Source organism: Podarcis pityusensis (genome assembly GCF_964106645.2).
Source record: "Podarcis pityusensis genome assembly, chromosome: 3".
Classification (NCBI taxonomy): domain Eukaryota; kingdom Metazoa; phylum Chordata; class Lepidosauria; order Squamata; family Lacertidae; genus Podarcis; species Podarcis pityusensis.
Window position 1 is genome coordinate 90663770 of NC_138026.1, and position 15817 is coordinate 90679586.

Consider the following 15817-nt stretch of genomic DNA (forward strand, 5'->3'; position numbering starts at 1 on the left):
CAAATTATTTTTTAGCTTGAAACGGTGATCAAGGTAGCCAAGTTTAAATTTTGCATAACAAGAGCGAGAAAGGTTTTGGATGCAACTTGCATTTATCTGAACCATCAAAGTGAAAGCACAGCTTCAAGCCAGGAAAAACAATCCAATTTGTTCTACCTTTAATCATTGTTGCTGATTGGCAGAGAACAAATGCATGGAGACACTCGGAGTACCATCTTTCCAAGCTCTTTGATGCTGGAGGGCTTTTTTCATCAGTCAAAAGCTCATGCCAAACAGCTAGTAGCACGAGGCGGCTGGCCTATTGACTATGAAGGTTTAAGGTTGAAACGGCAATGCACCTTTGTTCAAACACCGCAGAAAGCAGTGGGGCTAAAGTGCAAACAAGAAGGCGTCTTTCAAGAGATTGCAGCCATTTTATCTGGATATTGGAAGATTTCCAAGGATCAAGAGTAAAGTTCACAATAAAACAGAAATCCCCCTTTTATTTGGTGATTAATTCAAGCTCTCCTGTTTCGCACAAAGGAAAGGAAAACCATGCTGTGGAGCTGTTAGGATCCCTTGAGCTACACAATTTTGTTTAATTTGTTAATTGCAAAACTTGTCACTACCATTCTTTGTTGTTTTTTCAAAAGCACGCCATGTGATCTAGAAAAAAGGGTGAACCAATAAAATTGCTACAATTCCACAAAACCCCAGAGGAAGAGGGGTTGAGAATTTGATAGGCTAGGCTTCTTTCAGCTCCTGGCCGGGCATAATGAACTGCAAGCAAGAACAATGAAACCAAGCTAAGCAATGGCTTTGCCCCTAAGGCAGGGCTGGGGGAATTCTTTGGTCTGGTGAGCCAGATCTCTTCCCCCGCCCATCCCCAGGTGAGAAGGGCTAGCACAGCAGGGGCGTTTCATTGATTTTGCTGCCATGTCTCCCCCACGTTGAGTTCCCTGCATCTTACCTCTTTCCCTCTCAGTAACTTGCATCTACACTTAGGGTTGGGAAGCCAGGTGAGCAATGCGACCCCGTCTGCACCTCACCGCCACCCGCCGAACATACGCATGAAAATACATCAGGTGCTTTATGACTAATCTCTGTGGATGGGGATGTTAAATCAGTGCTTTCCAATTTCTCAAAGTCCTTTGAAGTAATATAGAAATGGCAGGCACTATGACTGAAATAGAAAATAGGCTTTTTTATCTCTTTGTGGGAGGAAATGGTGCATTCTTTACCAAGTTGCATAAAAACTAATTATCAAGCTGTGCTGCGCTAGCAGCAACTTTGAAGAGATAATTTAAGAGCATTATGGACAAAGATGTTTGATTCGGGGGTAGGAATGTTTGGGTTGGTCTTTGTTTGGTTTAGCTTGATCTTCTTGTCAGAAGAAAAGTAGATGCAGGTGTACTGAGTTCCTGATAAGAGGATAGTGGGAAATATTTTCAAATACCATAATAAATTCTGCTTCTTAATAAGAAGACTGGAATGCTCTTAAATAATGCGTACAAGCTTTTCATGAAGTAATTCCAGAGTCTATTTTAAACCTTTATTGGAGAGAGTAATTCAAAGTCGTGTTGTGCTGAAACCTCTGGTTTCTCAAAAGTTTTTATTTCTTCCCAAGAGAGGCTACTTACTATATGTTGGAAGCTGCCCAGAGTGGCTGGGGCAACCCAGTCAGATGGGCAGGGTACAAATAAAAAAGTTGTTGTGGTTCTGCCTCATTCACAGGGTGTTTTAGAATTTAATAATTATTTTGGTGAGTTCAAGATGGAATGCACCTTATCATTGTGAGGTAGTCAAAGATGGTGCATGTGTGTGCCTTTTAATTTACATTAAACCAGGTGTGAGGAACTTTGGCCCTCCAAAGGATGCTGAATTACAATTCACATCATCCCTGGCTATTGGTCATGCTGACTGTGGCTGATGGGAGCTGTAGTTCAGCAACATCTGGAGGGCTAAAGGTTCCTACACCTGCATCAAACATTTCTCAACTGCTCTGCAGCCTCCCTGGCTGCTCGGTCTTCCTGATCTGAAAAGACCACCATAACATCAAAATGTCTTGCTCTACCTAGCACAGGGTGCTAGATACCAACTGCCTGAGATTGCCGCACTCACTGATTTTGTTTTTGAAGGAACTCCTTTTGCACCTAAAAAAACACCTTTCCACACTGATTGTAATAAAAGTAACAAGATTTCACATTAAAGAAATGCAGGAAAAACAAATAGCTGTCAGGCACAAGGCAGGCAGACTCCCTGTTTTCCTGTTCTTACTGGAAAGCCCACCAAAAGATTACATGCAGTTCATCTGGGAAGGCTGTTGAATGCTGACCATTGGAGAGGTCTTGCTGAATGAAAGAAAAGGGCATTCACTAAAATGCTCAGCCATCTTGAAAGTGGGGAAGGCTCAGTTAAAATTCTGCAGCAAGCCTATCAGAACTTCATTGTTGTTGCTCTTTCTCTGATAATTTTCTACTGCAACTTTTTCCTCATTAATTGATGGAGAGTGGGAGTGGTAAAAAAAATAAAAATCAGTATATGGCAAAGCCATATATTAAGGCAAAATGTATACAATAGTTAGGGTAGGTTATCCAGATGAATCAAACATCCATAGCTCTGCCCTATCCAGAGTGACACTATTACTTACAGTAGCTAGATCTAGTCCATAGTTGTGTTGACTGTAAAGAGGGCCAAATGACTTAAAATTGTTAGAATTTTCATTTCCCTGGAGGGACCTTTTAATTAATTATTTTATGTATATTTAACTTTTACATAATTTAATTAAGATGTTCTGTGTTCCCTCTATATGCTAAGTTTTTGCTCTTAAACCTACATTTTGATTACTGACTGTGGCAAGCATGAAATAAAACACTACTTTTACCCACAAGCAGCTCTAGGTTCTGGAGTTTCATCTGAAAACATAATACAAAATGACACAACACCAACATACTCTTTTACATACCCGAAAATGAAAAATCCCTGCATAATTGTGTCGGAATCCTTGGTCTCTTGGAATCACGTTTTCCAGGAACCGTGGTTGTAAGGTCAAAGAACCAAGAGCTGCTAGAACCCAACAATCACCTTGGAAAAGATAAGACGGAGGTTGTAATTAATTCCACAATCAATCTACTACACCCTCTCCTAGCAGGCATTGATTTTTCCAAAGTTCATAATTACTTGGTTCAGAACATAAATTGTACAACTTGCAATGGTTGTCTATATTTGTTAAAGGAGAAACATTTCCCTCAAATGTTATTCACAGGAGTTCTATTCAGGTCTAATTAGGCCCAGAAGGTATCCTAATGTAGCCCATGAGGCTGTTTTCCCCAAGCCGTGTCCTCCTGCCCTATGCCTGTTGTCATAGATGAAGTCCACCATGGGGCAGGTAAGGACACGGTTCCTTGCCAAAAAGAAGGGTTTGATCAACCAATTGGCAGTGCCTAAAAACTCCTGTGTCCAGGGGCATAGCTAACTGGCCCGGCACTGGGAGTGGTGGGAGTGGGGCAAGCTGCCCACGGGGGTGGGGCGATCTGTGCATGGGGCCAGCGTGGCGATCCGCCCAGGGGGGTGCCACACCCAGCTGCCTGTGCAGTCCGCCTGGCAGACGCAATCCCCACACTGCCATTTCGGGCAGCGCAGGGCCTTGAGCCACCACATCACTCCCAGGAGAAATGTGTGGCTCGGACGCGCTGCAGGCCAGGCCCCGCAGTAAGTGCCACCCCTCCCCCCGCGGTGTGCCATTTGGTTACCCCCTCAAGGATGATACCCGGGGCAGACCACACACCCCACACTCCCCTTCCTAAGCCCCTGCCTGTGTCTTTCCCTGCGTGGCTTGATTTCAAACCACCCAGGTTTGCAGCCTGCAGCCTGCATGTTTAAATAGGATTTAAAACTGATTAAACATATACAAATAAATCACTATATTAAACATGTAGTGAAGGGAAAAGAAGCACATCCCCATCTCTTCCTATGCACAAAAGGGCCAGACATCACTCTCCCATACATGTAAAGTAAGGGAACCAGCACAGACAGGCTGCAGATCACCACCTGATGATTCACAGGTTTATTTTTCATTCCCTTCTGGACAATCTTTTTTAATCACTAGCTCCCTCGCTGACATTTCCGCCTGAGCATCTCAGCAATGTGTCAAACTGAACTCTCTGTCTTCTTATCCAGACCTTCCCTCTCTGCCACACTTTCCTGTCACTGTTGAAAAATCCTATTATCTCCCCTACCTTCACCGAGCACAACTGTGGGGCCATCTTTGGCTACTCTTTTTCATTTTCTTCCCACATCCAGGCTGCTGTTAAATCATTCCACTCACTCCTTCATTTGCAGCCTGTACAAAATTTACCTTTTCTTTTTGGAATCGGCTGCTAAAAACCTTTTGCATATCCAGGTCATCTCTCATGTAGACTTTCTCCATTTTCTGCTCACTAGTTTCTCTCCTCCATCTGTTGCAATAATTTTCTCTTCCATCACAGTGACCAAATGACCCCTTACTTTCGGTCTCTGCACTGACTCAGTCAGCATCACTTTGCAGGGCGCTGGCTCACCTGTTTTCTCTTAAGGCAACTGCATTAACTTTATCTGTTCCCTCATCCCAACTTACTTCTCTCCTCTCAACCTCTGCTCTTCACAAGCCTGTTATAATTAGAGCTGAGCTGAAATTTCTCAGCAGGCTTTTTATTTCTCTGAGACCATTTCAGATATTTTTCTTTTTCTCATCCCTGTCCCTGGAAAAAGGTCACTTTACAGTATTTTCTCCTGTGGGGATGCAATAGAAAAATAGCACCCTTGTGCAAGATTGTGCAAGAGGAAGCATCTGCTGACTTGTTCCCCCACACGCCTGGGTCACTGTCGCGCTGCCTAACCGCAAAGCTTATATCCTGGTAGGGAATAGTTATTCTAAGAAATGCAAACCCTAGCTGTTTTCCACCCGAGTGCTACACGTGTATATGCAACATGATGTAATGTGCGCAAGGCTAATAAACATGCAAGGCTGCTGGGAGAGAGAGCTCACTCCTTGCTTAAACCTTCACCCATGACTCCTCGTCATTTTTCCTCCGCACCTGGTGGGCTGGTTCCCCGACAAATGGTGCCTCGTGTGATTGCCTGAACGGCTTCCAGGACGCGTGCTGTCAAAGACGGTCCTCACTGCTACTCACCCGCCCGGCTGTGGCTCAAGGCGCCTTCTCATCTTCGGATCCCCGGTGAGTAGCTATTTTTCTATTTTTATCATGGGTTCTGCGCTCTCCAACCCTCAGAAACAATTTTTAAAAGACATGCAGCACCTCCTTCGGGAAAATAAACAGCAAGTACCTGAAGGTGATCTAATTGCATTGATTCTGGCCATAGATGAACATTGTCCATGGTTCCCTGAGGACAGGACATGGGAAATTCCAGCCTGGAACAGAATTGGCGACCACTTTCATGGCCATAGCCGCATAAATGTTCACGTCCTCAGTGCCTGGGCTAAAGTCCGTGGCTGCATGGCAACTCTTACGCCCAAAAACATCCTCTTGGCTTCGTTGCAACCACAACAAAAAACAGTCCTGAATATGCCTTTCATATATCCGGCTGCACCGCTTCTACCACCACCTTTTACTCCGCCACGACCACCAGATTATCAGCCTCCGCCGACGCCACTGGGGACTGCAATTAAACAAGCAGCCCCCCTCTTAGGTCTTTCATCTGGCACGCCAGTGGCTAAAGTCATACTGCTCCCTGCGGATGCCACAACTCCTACAGATACCCCCTTAATTGCTGCTGCAATGCCTCTCACAGCTCAGCGCCCTACATTAAAAATGACACTGGGTGGACGTGAGGTAGAGGGGGTTCTGGATACAGGGGCAGATGTTACTGTGATTGCTAAACAAGACTGGCCTCCCGAATGGCCCACAAAGGCAGCTGCGCAGGTTTTGGGTGTCGGGGGAGAAGCGCCAGCCTGTCAAAGCCTCCACCCAATTGATATCCTTGTGGCTGCGAAGCACATATAAGTGGAATTATTAAGAGACCTTACATCTACCCTCACAGATTTTGGACTGTGTATTGCCCCAGATAAGGTTCAGCAAACTTTGCCTATGTTATATCTTGGACATAAATTGACACAACAAGCAGCCATTCCGGTTGTTCCCCAATTGTCTTTTCCTGCCCGCCTACGGCTGGTTGACCTTCAACAACTTTTGGGACACCTGAATTGGATAAAGAATTACCTTAATCTGCCTACTAGCACCTTGTCACCATTGTTTTCTGCCTTACAAGGACACAAACTACCCGGAGAAGTCATCCCAGTTACAGAAGAAATGCTACAAGCCTTACAACAGGTTAATGCTTTATTAAGAGAACGAATGGTGGATCGCATAGACACTTTGCACAATGTGCAGTTATCCTTGGCAATTTTTTCCACACCTTTGCTGCCTACAGCCATTCTCTACTCACAGAAATCGGCTGCCCCCTCGGGTGTCAACATTGTGGAATGGATCCACCTTCCGCATACTCCACCGCGTAACATTTATTCCTCTCCAGCGGCTGTAATGGATTTGGTAATTAAAGGGCGCGCTCGAGCAAAAGCCCTCTCTGGACTGGACGTTGAAAAAATTTACTTGCCTTTTTCACTCACAGAAACACAACACCTGATTTCCACCTCCGTGGCTACTCAAGTAGCACTTGTGGATTTTTTGGGAACCATCACGCATAATCCCCCCTCTGATCCACGCCTGTCTTTTCTTTCTCAAACTGTCTATACTTTAAAAACTGCTCTTTCTCCAACCCCCATCCCCTCTGCCCTTACCCTTTTCACTGATGGGTCAAAAACGCGGGGGGTGGTAGCATGGGAAGAGGGTGAAAAATGGAAAACTGAATTTACTGAGCAACAGAGGTCCGCCCAGCGGGCTGAACTTGCTGCTGTAATCCTTGCCTTTCAACTCTTTCCTGATAAACCTTTTAATTTGCTTGTTGATACACAATATGTGTATCGCCTTCTGTCTTCTCTGCCTGTTTCTTATATCACGCCTGCGTTAGATGCTGATTTGTTTGTTCTTTTTTCTACCTTGCAGTATCTTATTCAAGAACGCCGTCATCCTTTTTATGTTGCACACCTTCGTTCCCACACCAATCACCCAGGGTTTTTGGCTCAGGGAAATGCCGTGGCAGACGCTGCACTGCGATCTGAAGTGTTTTCTTTGTTTTCTGACCCTATTCTCTCTCATTCTCCCTTTCACCAGCCTGCTAAAGTTTTGGCAAAAATGTTTAAAATCCCTATTGCACAGGCACGAGACATTGTCTCTCAATGTTCTATCTGTTCTAAGGCTCCAACCATGATTCCTTTTGATGCGGTGAACCCTAGGGGTACGTCCCCTCTTGCGGTTTGGCAGATGGATGTTACTCACACCCCTCTGCTCGCCCCATTTTCAAAAGTTCACTTGACAGTGGACACCTCATCTGGATTTATCTGGGCCACCCCATTGAAGGGTGAGACCGCTTGTCACATCATTCAGCACACCCTGCGCTGTTTTGCTGTGATGGGTAAGCCACAAAGCATTAAAACGGATAATGACCCAGCCTATATTTCCTCTCAGTTTTCATCCTTTTGTGATTTATGGAATGTGAAATTAATCCATGGTTTGCCTTTCAATTCAACAGGACAGGCGATTGTGGAGAGGGCGCACCTGACCTTCAAGACTCTGCTGTCCAAACAACTTGGAGGTCGAAATGCCCCCTCTGCCGAGATTCCTTCAATTGTGCATACTGTTTTATTCACTCTTAACCATATTTGCATCCCCATAATAGGGAATATACACCGGCTGAGATTCATTTTCGAAAAGCAGAGCCTTTGGCTCGACCTCTTGTATCTTACAGACAGCTACCTGATCCAACATGGCATGGTCCTGTGCCACTCATCTCCTGGGGACGCGGCTACGCGGCAGTGGACCTGGATGGACGGCCTACCTGGTTACCAGCGCGCTGTGTGCGACCCTGGCGAGCTTCTGCCTCGGAATGAAATTTATGACTCTGATTAAATAATATAAAAAAGGAGGGCATGTGGGGATGCAATAGAAAAATAGCACCCTTGTGCAAGATTGTGCAAGAGGAAGCATCTGCTGACTTGTTCCCCCACACGCCTGGGTCACTGTCGCGCTGTCTAACCGCAAAGCTTATATCCTGGTAGGGAATAGTTATTCTAAGAAATGCAAACCCTAGCTGTTTTCCACCCGAGTGCTACACGTGTATATGCAACATGATGTAATGTGCGCAAGGCTAATAAACATGCAAGGCTGCTGGGAGAGAGAGCTCACTCCTTGCTTAAACCTTCACCCATGACTCCTCGTCATTTTTCCTCCGCACCTGGTGGGCTGGTTCCCCGACATTCTCCGAAGTCTCTACCATTGTTTTGGTGGTGGTGTTGGCTGCCATTTTTCTCCCACCATGCCCCACAGCTATATAAGGTCTGCATCATGCGCAGGATGCAAAACAAACAAAACAGTCTCAGAGACAACAAACAAACAAACAAATGAAAACAGGTGGGGGGGGCTTATGCTTTGGCCACTGCTCATAGTGAGCTCCACCCCACAATGAACTGTTGGAGAATGTCTCATTTCCATGAAAAAAATAAGAGAAATGGTTTTCCCCACAGATAAGGTAGAAACAGGCTATCTCAAGACACAAATAGCCCCTTAAACAATTAATGCAGAAAACAATGCTTTCTATAGCATTGCAATAAAATAAGTAGATGTTGTTAGGCTACAGTAACAGGTGCACTCTTGGTTTGCAGGCCTGCAAACTCCCAAGTGCCAGCATAGAATTTGGATCTTACCTATAGGCCCTTGAAGAATATCAAATCTGCTCACAGAATCCACAATCAAAAGAGGGCTCTGGTATGAGAGGATCTCCTTTAAAAGAGAATAACACACATTTCTGTTACTTAATAGAATGCTGATGAACAGCTGCTAATTACGTTCATTTCTTTATACTGTTGGATGAACTTTACTTGACACCTCCTTCCTTGTACTCATGTTTTTCTGTATGTCTGCTCCCCTATAACTTCAGCTGAATGCAATTGAACTGGCTCCTATGTAAATGGAATTAGAATTGCAGCCTTAGTTTCTAGTAGGTGCATTTAGATCTGCAGCCTTCAGTAGGAATGTGGCAGCTCCTATGCATGGCCTGAACTTGATTTGCTCAAATGAAAAATACTAAACATTTTCACTCTGTTTGCAAATATCTGTTCCCGGGTGGCTAACTTAGGATCAAAGCCAATATACATGTGGACAAATGCTTCCACTTTTCACCATAATGTGCTAAAGGGGAGCATGTGCACTTCCCTTCTATAAAAATATACCATCGCATATTGAGGAAGAGCTCACCCATTGCTCCTGTGGAAAGTGAGCACAGAGACGAATGAATCTGTCCATTTCAGTTTCTCTTGGTTTCTCATATTTCCAGTCTTAAATTCAGTTCTCCACATTTCTGCAGAATTTTGCATTTTTTAAAATAATGGCATCAAATTTTCTTGATTATTATATTAAAGAAAATTTGATAGCGTTTTACTGGAGATTTTTCCGATATGCACTTTGGATTCAGTTTTGATGAATATACATGTTTTTACTAATGACTTTCCCTAATGATGCTTTTTTGTATGTTATGCACTGCTTTTTCCCATCCAGAACTCGCTGGAAGTCAGTTCCTTCACCCCTCAGGTGGGCTCCATTGCCATTTTAAGAGAATGAGGGAGGTGTTCATGGTGAGTTCCAGCACCTCCTTTTCTAGGAAGATAGTGCTGGTTATATGCATTTTATGCACACTTTCTTGCAGATTTTTGTACACTCAGTTGAATAATTGTGTAATAAAATGCAGAAAAGTGTGGATTTCAAAGGATAATTTTGCATTGGCCTGAGAAGTGCAAGTCAGGTTGTTTCATCACTAAAATGCAGAAAAAGTCTCAAACCCCCCCCAACCCTAAGTTCACATTCTGCTATTGCATATTAGAATTCACATGAGAAAGTGAAAATGCAAGTCCACCTGTGGTTTTGTGCCTCTATTTTTTGCCATGAACCATAACATGGGGAGTGATCCCAAGCTTAGAAAACAAAGTAATTACTACTGTTGCTAGATATAGCAAATTGCAGCCAGAAAGAGGGCTGCACAGAATAACAAGAAGTCAAGACCAATGAGCGGCAAGTAAATTTTATTAAAATCCAGCTTCCAAATTTCCCAACCCACTTTGAATGAAACTCTGGAGAGCAACAGTTCCTTTGTGGCCAGTAAACCCAAGAGAGAAATGTATTGTGTTTTTTTTACAAAGTTCTCTTCCTCTGATGTAACCTGTAGGAGATTGAATGTAATCAGAATCTTGTTCTTTTTCCTTTTAATTTAGATGTGTCATTTTCTCTGAGGAAGGTTCAAAACACATCAGGAAATTTGGGAACCAACTCCTTAATGCATTTTTCTTGCACACATTGATTTTGCTGTCTCCTTCACAGGTTTGACTGATAACTTGTCACTCTTTTCATTTTCATACTGTATACACAAGCTGATGTTGAAATATGGCTTTAAAGCTTCGAAGACATTTAGATGCATGCATGGTCTGATTGTCTGCAAAGACTGATTTGAGACCAAACACCCTACAGAGATGTCAGGGAGCTGCATATTCCAGGGAAATTCTGTAGCCCAGGTGTTTTGTGACTGGCTTGCTTTTGGCCATATTCTTTTCTCCAATGACATGTACAGTCCAATTTAGGAGGAGGAGGATGCAACTGAGAATCAGAAAAGCCCAAGTTCTGTTTTAAGGTCATTTCACTATATCAGAAAATGGAGTGCTTTGCATGCCTCTTAACAACTCAGTTTATTAGAACTGAAAGAGACTTCTGGGGTTATCCAGCCCTGTTCTCTAAGGCAGGAAATTCTTTATGTACAGCAGCCATGGCAAATGTTAATCTGCTTTTTTTAAAAAGCAAACAAACCTCATCTTCATCCCCTCACCCTCAGGAAAAAATATTTTAATGCCTTACCACTGTGCTATGGTCCTTCCTAGAAGGGGAATAATTGCCACAGGTAGAACAGCCATATGCACCAGCCTAACCTCTTCTATTTACGCACTAGTGTCATAAATAGCACAGGGCAGAAAACTCCATTTGGGCAAAATCTATTCTGTTCTTTAGATTAAATAATAATAATATAATTGTAGAGTTGGAAGGGAACAAAAGAGTCATCTCATCCAACGCTCTGCAATGCAAGACTCACAGCTGAAGAATCCCTGACAGATGGCTGTCCAACTTTTGCTTAAAAACCTCCAATGAAGGACCTGCCAACCACCATCTGAGGTTCTTTCCACTGCTGAACACCTCTTACTATCAGAAGAGGTTCTTCCTAATGGTTAGTTGGAATCTCCTTTCTTGTAACTTGAATCCATTGGTTTGGGTCCTACCTTCCAGAGCAGCAGAAAACATCTGTGCTCCATCTTCCATGTGACAGCCTTGGTTTCCAGAACCTTGATCATCTTGGTTACCCTCCTCTGCGCCCATTCCAGCTTGTCAATAGCCTTCTTCTTTTACTGTTATTACATTTCTATGCTGCCTTTCTTCCCTCCAAGGTGACAAACCTCCCAGGGGATCACCCCATCCAAGCCTTGGACATAACTTTTAAGCAAGGTGGTGGCCTCCTATGCCTTCAGGCCATACCCCGGGATCTCAGTGCTTACACTTGAGAACATTGTGCAAGGAATCTGAAGACTGGGCTAATAATAACTACTCTGCGTGATTCACAGCTCTTTGGCACCCCAAGTTGCTATTTCTCAACACCACAGGAAGCTGCTTTTCCTCTTGTCAGTGTTGGCAAGTAAACTGGATGTGTTTTTATGGAGGTTGCTGTAGATTTGAACCCTAAAGTCCTCCCTCGCTCAGTATTACTGGGGGGAAAAGTCCATTTGTTTGCTTGTATTCAATCAGCTTAATGAAATGGAAACAACATTTCCTGCCTGTGACTGCTTAATAAGAGAAGTGTCACTGCCTAGTCAACTGATTGAATTAGATGTAGATTTCGGCAGTAATTGATGTGTGCCGAGGAGAAGCAACATTAGTTACCATTTGCACGAGTTCCGCATCTGTAGCGCAAGACCTTTAGGAAAGGGCATGACTCATTGCACTGGAGCCGGTTTTCCTTTCCTAAGGCATAATCCAGAGAAAGAAGAAACTTCTCCCTTAGGTTTGATTGTCAGAAAATCTCTTGTGATTTTGTTAACCTTTCCCTACAATATGCAGCACAGCAAACTTGACTGAACCAACTGGAGCATGATTGTTAAATCTCTTTGTTTTGTCTGGTATGGTGCATGTTCCTGTTCTTTTGTTTTTTTAAGACATCTGGGTGGTCTCTGCTACATTGTTAAGGATGGTGCATCAGGGACAGGGAAGGTGTCGTCGTTCGTTTATTGCTGCATCATCCCAGGCTTGTTGGATATAGGTCCAACAACATCTGGGGAGCCACAGGTTCACCCCCCCCTAATGTATATGGTGCATGCTTATGTGCAAGACCTTAGACTCCAGATCCATAGAGACCTACAGACTATGCTCTTGCTTCCTTTGATTTGAGAACCTAACTAAAAGGCATTACCAAAAGATTGCTTGTGAGCTCTTCTGGCACAAATGGGAGACAAATGGACTGGATGAGCTTCAGGCAGAGTTTCTGGCTGATTAGAATGAAAGCTGCTCCTGTACCTTTAACTGTGATTTAATCTACAGATATAGAGGCGAAACTTTCCATGGCATGAATTTCAGTATTATCATCTGCTAACATCAGCAGATCAAGCTGTTATTTAACAGTGCAGGAGTAGGAGCCAGTAGAAAGCTGGCAACCCCTATCTCTCCTAGCCCTATATTCCCAAACCATACTGCAGAAGAGGCTAACCTGTAGTCCTGTACATGTTGTCAGACTCCAGTTCCCATTATCCAGAGTCAGCATGGCCAATGGTTAGGGTGGGATCAGGAGAGTTGTAGTCCAACAACATCTGGAGGACCACAGGTTCCACACCCCTGCCATGAAGACTGACCAGAAGCTCAAGGAGTGCCATGGAAGCTAACTAGGTGTGGAACTGCTCATCATCACCTGGCTAGGACTGCTCTGAGAGCCTCAGAAAAGCCGGTCTAAAAAAGAAAGAGTGGGATTTCAGTAAATTCAGCACCAATGCATTCAGTAATTTGCATCAAGTGGTAGAGGGCATGGATGTCAGGTTCAAGAAGGGCATCAAAGATGACAGTTTTGTGCTCCAACCCTGTTCCCCTTCAGGGACTCCCGTTATCAAATTGGCTCACTTTACAAGTCAAAACAAGTTGTTTCTAGCTGTCAGCACTGCCTGGCATCTGCAAATCAAGCTGTGTTCTCTCTGCTTTATGCATTACCACCAGCTATAAAGATCCCAGACTCTGAACGTAATTGGCAATTCTCTTGTTGATGCCTGAGATAAAATTGAAGCCCGCTTCACTCCTCAGCTGCTATATTGGAACTGGAATGGTGACAGCGGGAGGGGGGGGAGTTATCTGTCACTTAAATAACCAGATACTGCATGACTCAGAAGATGCAAAACAAGCAGAGACATCTTGGATTGAGGTGCAATTTTTCTTTACTGTCAGTTTGCTAAACCAACCATTAATGACTGGCAAAATTGGGGGGGGGGGGGCAGCTAAGAAAAGATATAGCCATAGGGCAAAAGTGTTAGTCTCACAAAAGTGGGCTCATTAAATTGCTTATTGGGGCTTGCAATTAAAATTAATTTCAATATATTGCTAATTTGTATAGATTTACATGCATAGCCTTTGAAATGTGACATAGTCCCTTGACTGTTACTAAACTTCAAAAAACAAGCATACCCCACACTCATAGATACACTATAAAACAAAGGGGAAATGACTCTTACACCTTTTTTAAAAAATAAATAAATCCACATCTACCCCCATCCTGCCCTCACTAGTACACATTTCAGTGATGTCAACAACTTGGATGAAGGAGAGGAAGGAGAAGGTATTTCATGTCTGAGCAGTGTTCTATAGTGGTTAGAGCAGTGGATTAGGACTCTTGAGGCTAGGGCTCAAATCCCCACTCATCCATGAAACTTGATAGTAACCTACCTCACAACGTTGTCTGAGGATAAAGCCTTTACATGCATACAGAGGAAGGACCATAGCTCAGCAGTGCAGTGGTATTTCTGTTTACAAACTTAATTTGTTCTGGAGGTCCGTTCTTAACCCAAAACCGTTCTTAACCTGAGGCACACTTTTGCTAATGGGGCCTCCCACTGCTGCCGCACTGCCAGCGCACGACTTTCGCTTGCATCCCGGGGCAAAGTTTGCTACCCGGAACACCTACTTCCGGGTTAGAGGAGCTCGTTACTCGAAGAGTTCGTAAGGAGAACGGTACGTAACCCGAGGTTCCACTGTATTTATTATTTTTCCCTTCCCCCCTCCTCATTTTCTGTGACCAGTGCAGAAACATGGTGGCAAGGGGTGTTCCTCTCTTTCCCTCTTCCCTCTCCTCCTTCTTATTCTCTCCTCTGAGGAACACTGGGCAACCTGAGGAGGAGGAGGAAATGCCCCTTTCTGATTCAGAATTAATGAAAGCCCCTTTTTAGCATTCTTTCAATGTATGATGCTATGACCTCAAATTTCCATTTGAAAATTGGAACAGGGTCTATCATGTCCACGAATATAGAGCTGTCTGCATGATCAGAACTCTATGATAGCCACCAACGTAGAGGATTAGACAAATTCATGGAAGGTAAGGCTACTATTAACCCTTATGGCTATGTTCTACTTCTACTGCTGGAAGCAGTGTTCTTCTGAATATCAGCTATTGGAAACCACAGGAGAGATCGCTGTTGCTTTCAGAGCCTCCTTATGGACTTCCCATAGGCATCTGGTTGGCTCTTATGAGAACACGATGATGGACTAGACTGACCACTGGCCTGATCCGGTTGGCTCTTACGTTCTAATGTGCATACTGTTGTATGCCCATAGGTACTGTTCTAACTTTCAAATGAACTTGTCATGGCTGGAAGTAGAAACAATATACACAATCCTCTTTTTCTACTCCACTTTTTAAAAAAATGCTTGGCAAGGGCTAATCACACCAGAGCTTGCAGTTAAATTTTGAGTTTAACTACTTTACTAGGAACATGGAGCCGATAGTCTGCTGTAAAACTTGGTGTTGGTGAAAGGCAAATATATTTCCTTCTCTTGAGTTCATAATTGAGGCATGCATTACTTTGAACTACCAGAGGGCACTGTTTGTGTAGCAAGCTAGCCAGCACTTGTTTGCAGCCCTCTGTCTAAGGTAATGCCACCTCTAAAAGCTGAGCAAAATTTTGTTTACTGTTTATTGTTGAGACAAGATGTCTGCTATTTCTCTCTCTTCATCTCTGCTCATCCTGGAAATAGTTCCTGCATGAATAAAGCCTTTGAACTCCAGAAACTATAGATGGTTATTCCACTCTAATTTACGAAAGCTGCAAGGTCTGCTAACACTTGGTAGCTACTCACAGTTGGTCTCCGCCACTCGAGTGTATATGGCTTCTTTAGAAAGGGCAAGTGTCCAATGGAACTGAGGTTTACAGGGAATGTCTCATCTTGAAAAAGAACACCATGATTCAGGCAGTGGTCTCTCAACTGAACAAAGTCCTGGTTCTTAAATTTCACAGTGGAAGTCACATTTCCTGCTCTCTCTGACTTTGGCACATCCGGCTCAGGTTTCCTCGGGTACATCTCAGGAGTTGGGTTCCTATTCCTTTCCTGAAATGAAGAAACAATAATGGTGAGGAATATCATTAACCACCATGTCTGAGGACTGGAGC

The 15817-nt window shown here is 43.8% G+C and overlaps 1 protein-coding gene across 3 annotated transcripts in view; it reads right to left on the bottom strand.

Moving 5' to 3' along the window:
- CAPN13 (calpain 13) overlaps positions 1 to 15817 on the bottom strand; it is an 87390-nt gene that overhangs the window by 61165 nt on the left and 10408 nt on the right. For 2 of the 3 annotated variants that reach the window (XR_013984518.1, XM_081000166.1), the window contains exons 2-4: positions 15507 to 15755; positions 8798 to 8873; positions 2945 to 3063 (exon numbers count right to left, since the gene is read on the bottom strand). Coding sequence is in view for 2 of the 3 variants with exons in the window: in XM_081000166.1 (XP_080856292.1) it covers positions 2945 to 3063; positions 8798 to 8873; positions 15507 to 15755 (444 nt within the window). In the remaining variant the exon portion in view is untranslated. The remainder of the gene's footprint in view (positions 1 to 2944; positions 3064 to 8797; positions 8874 to 15506; positions 15756 to 15817) is intronic. The other variant, XM_081000167.1, reaches the window with a different exon arrangement.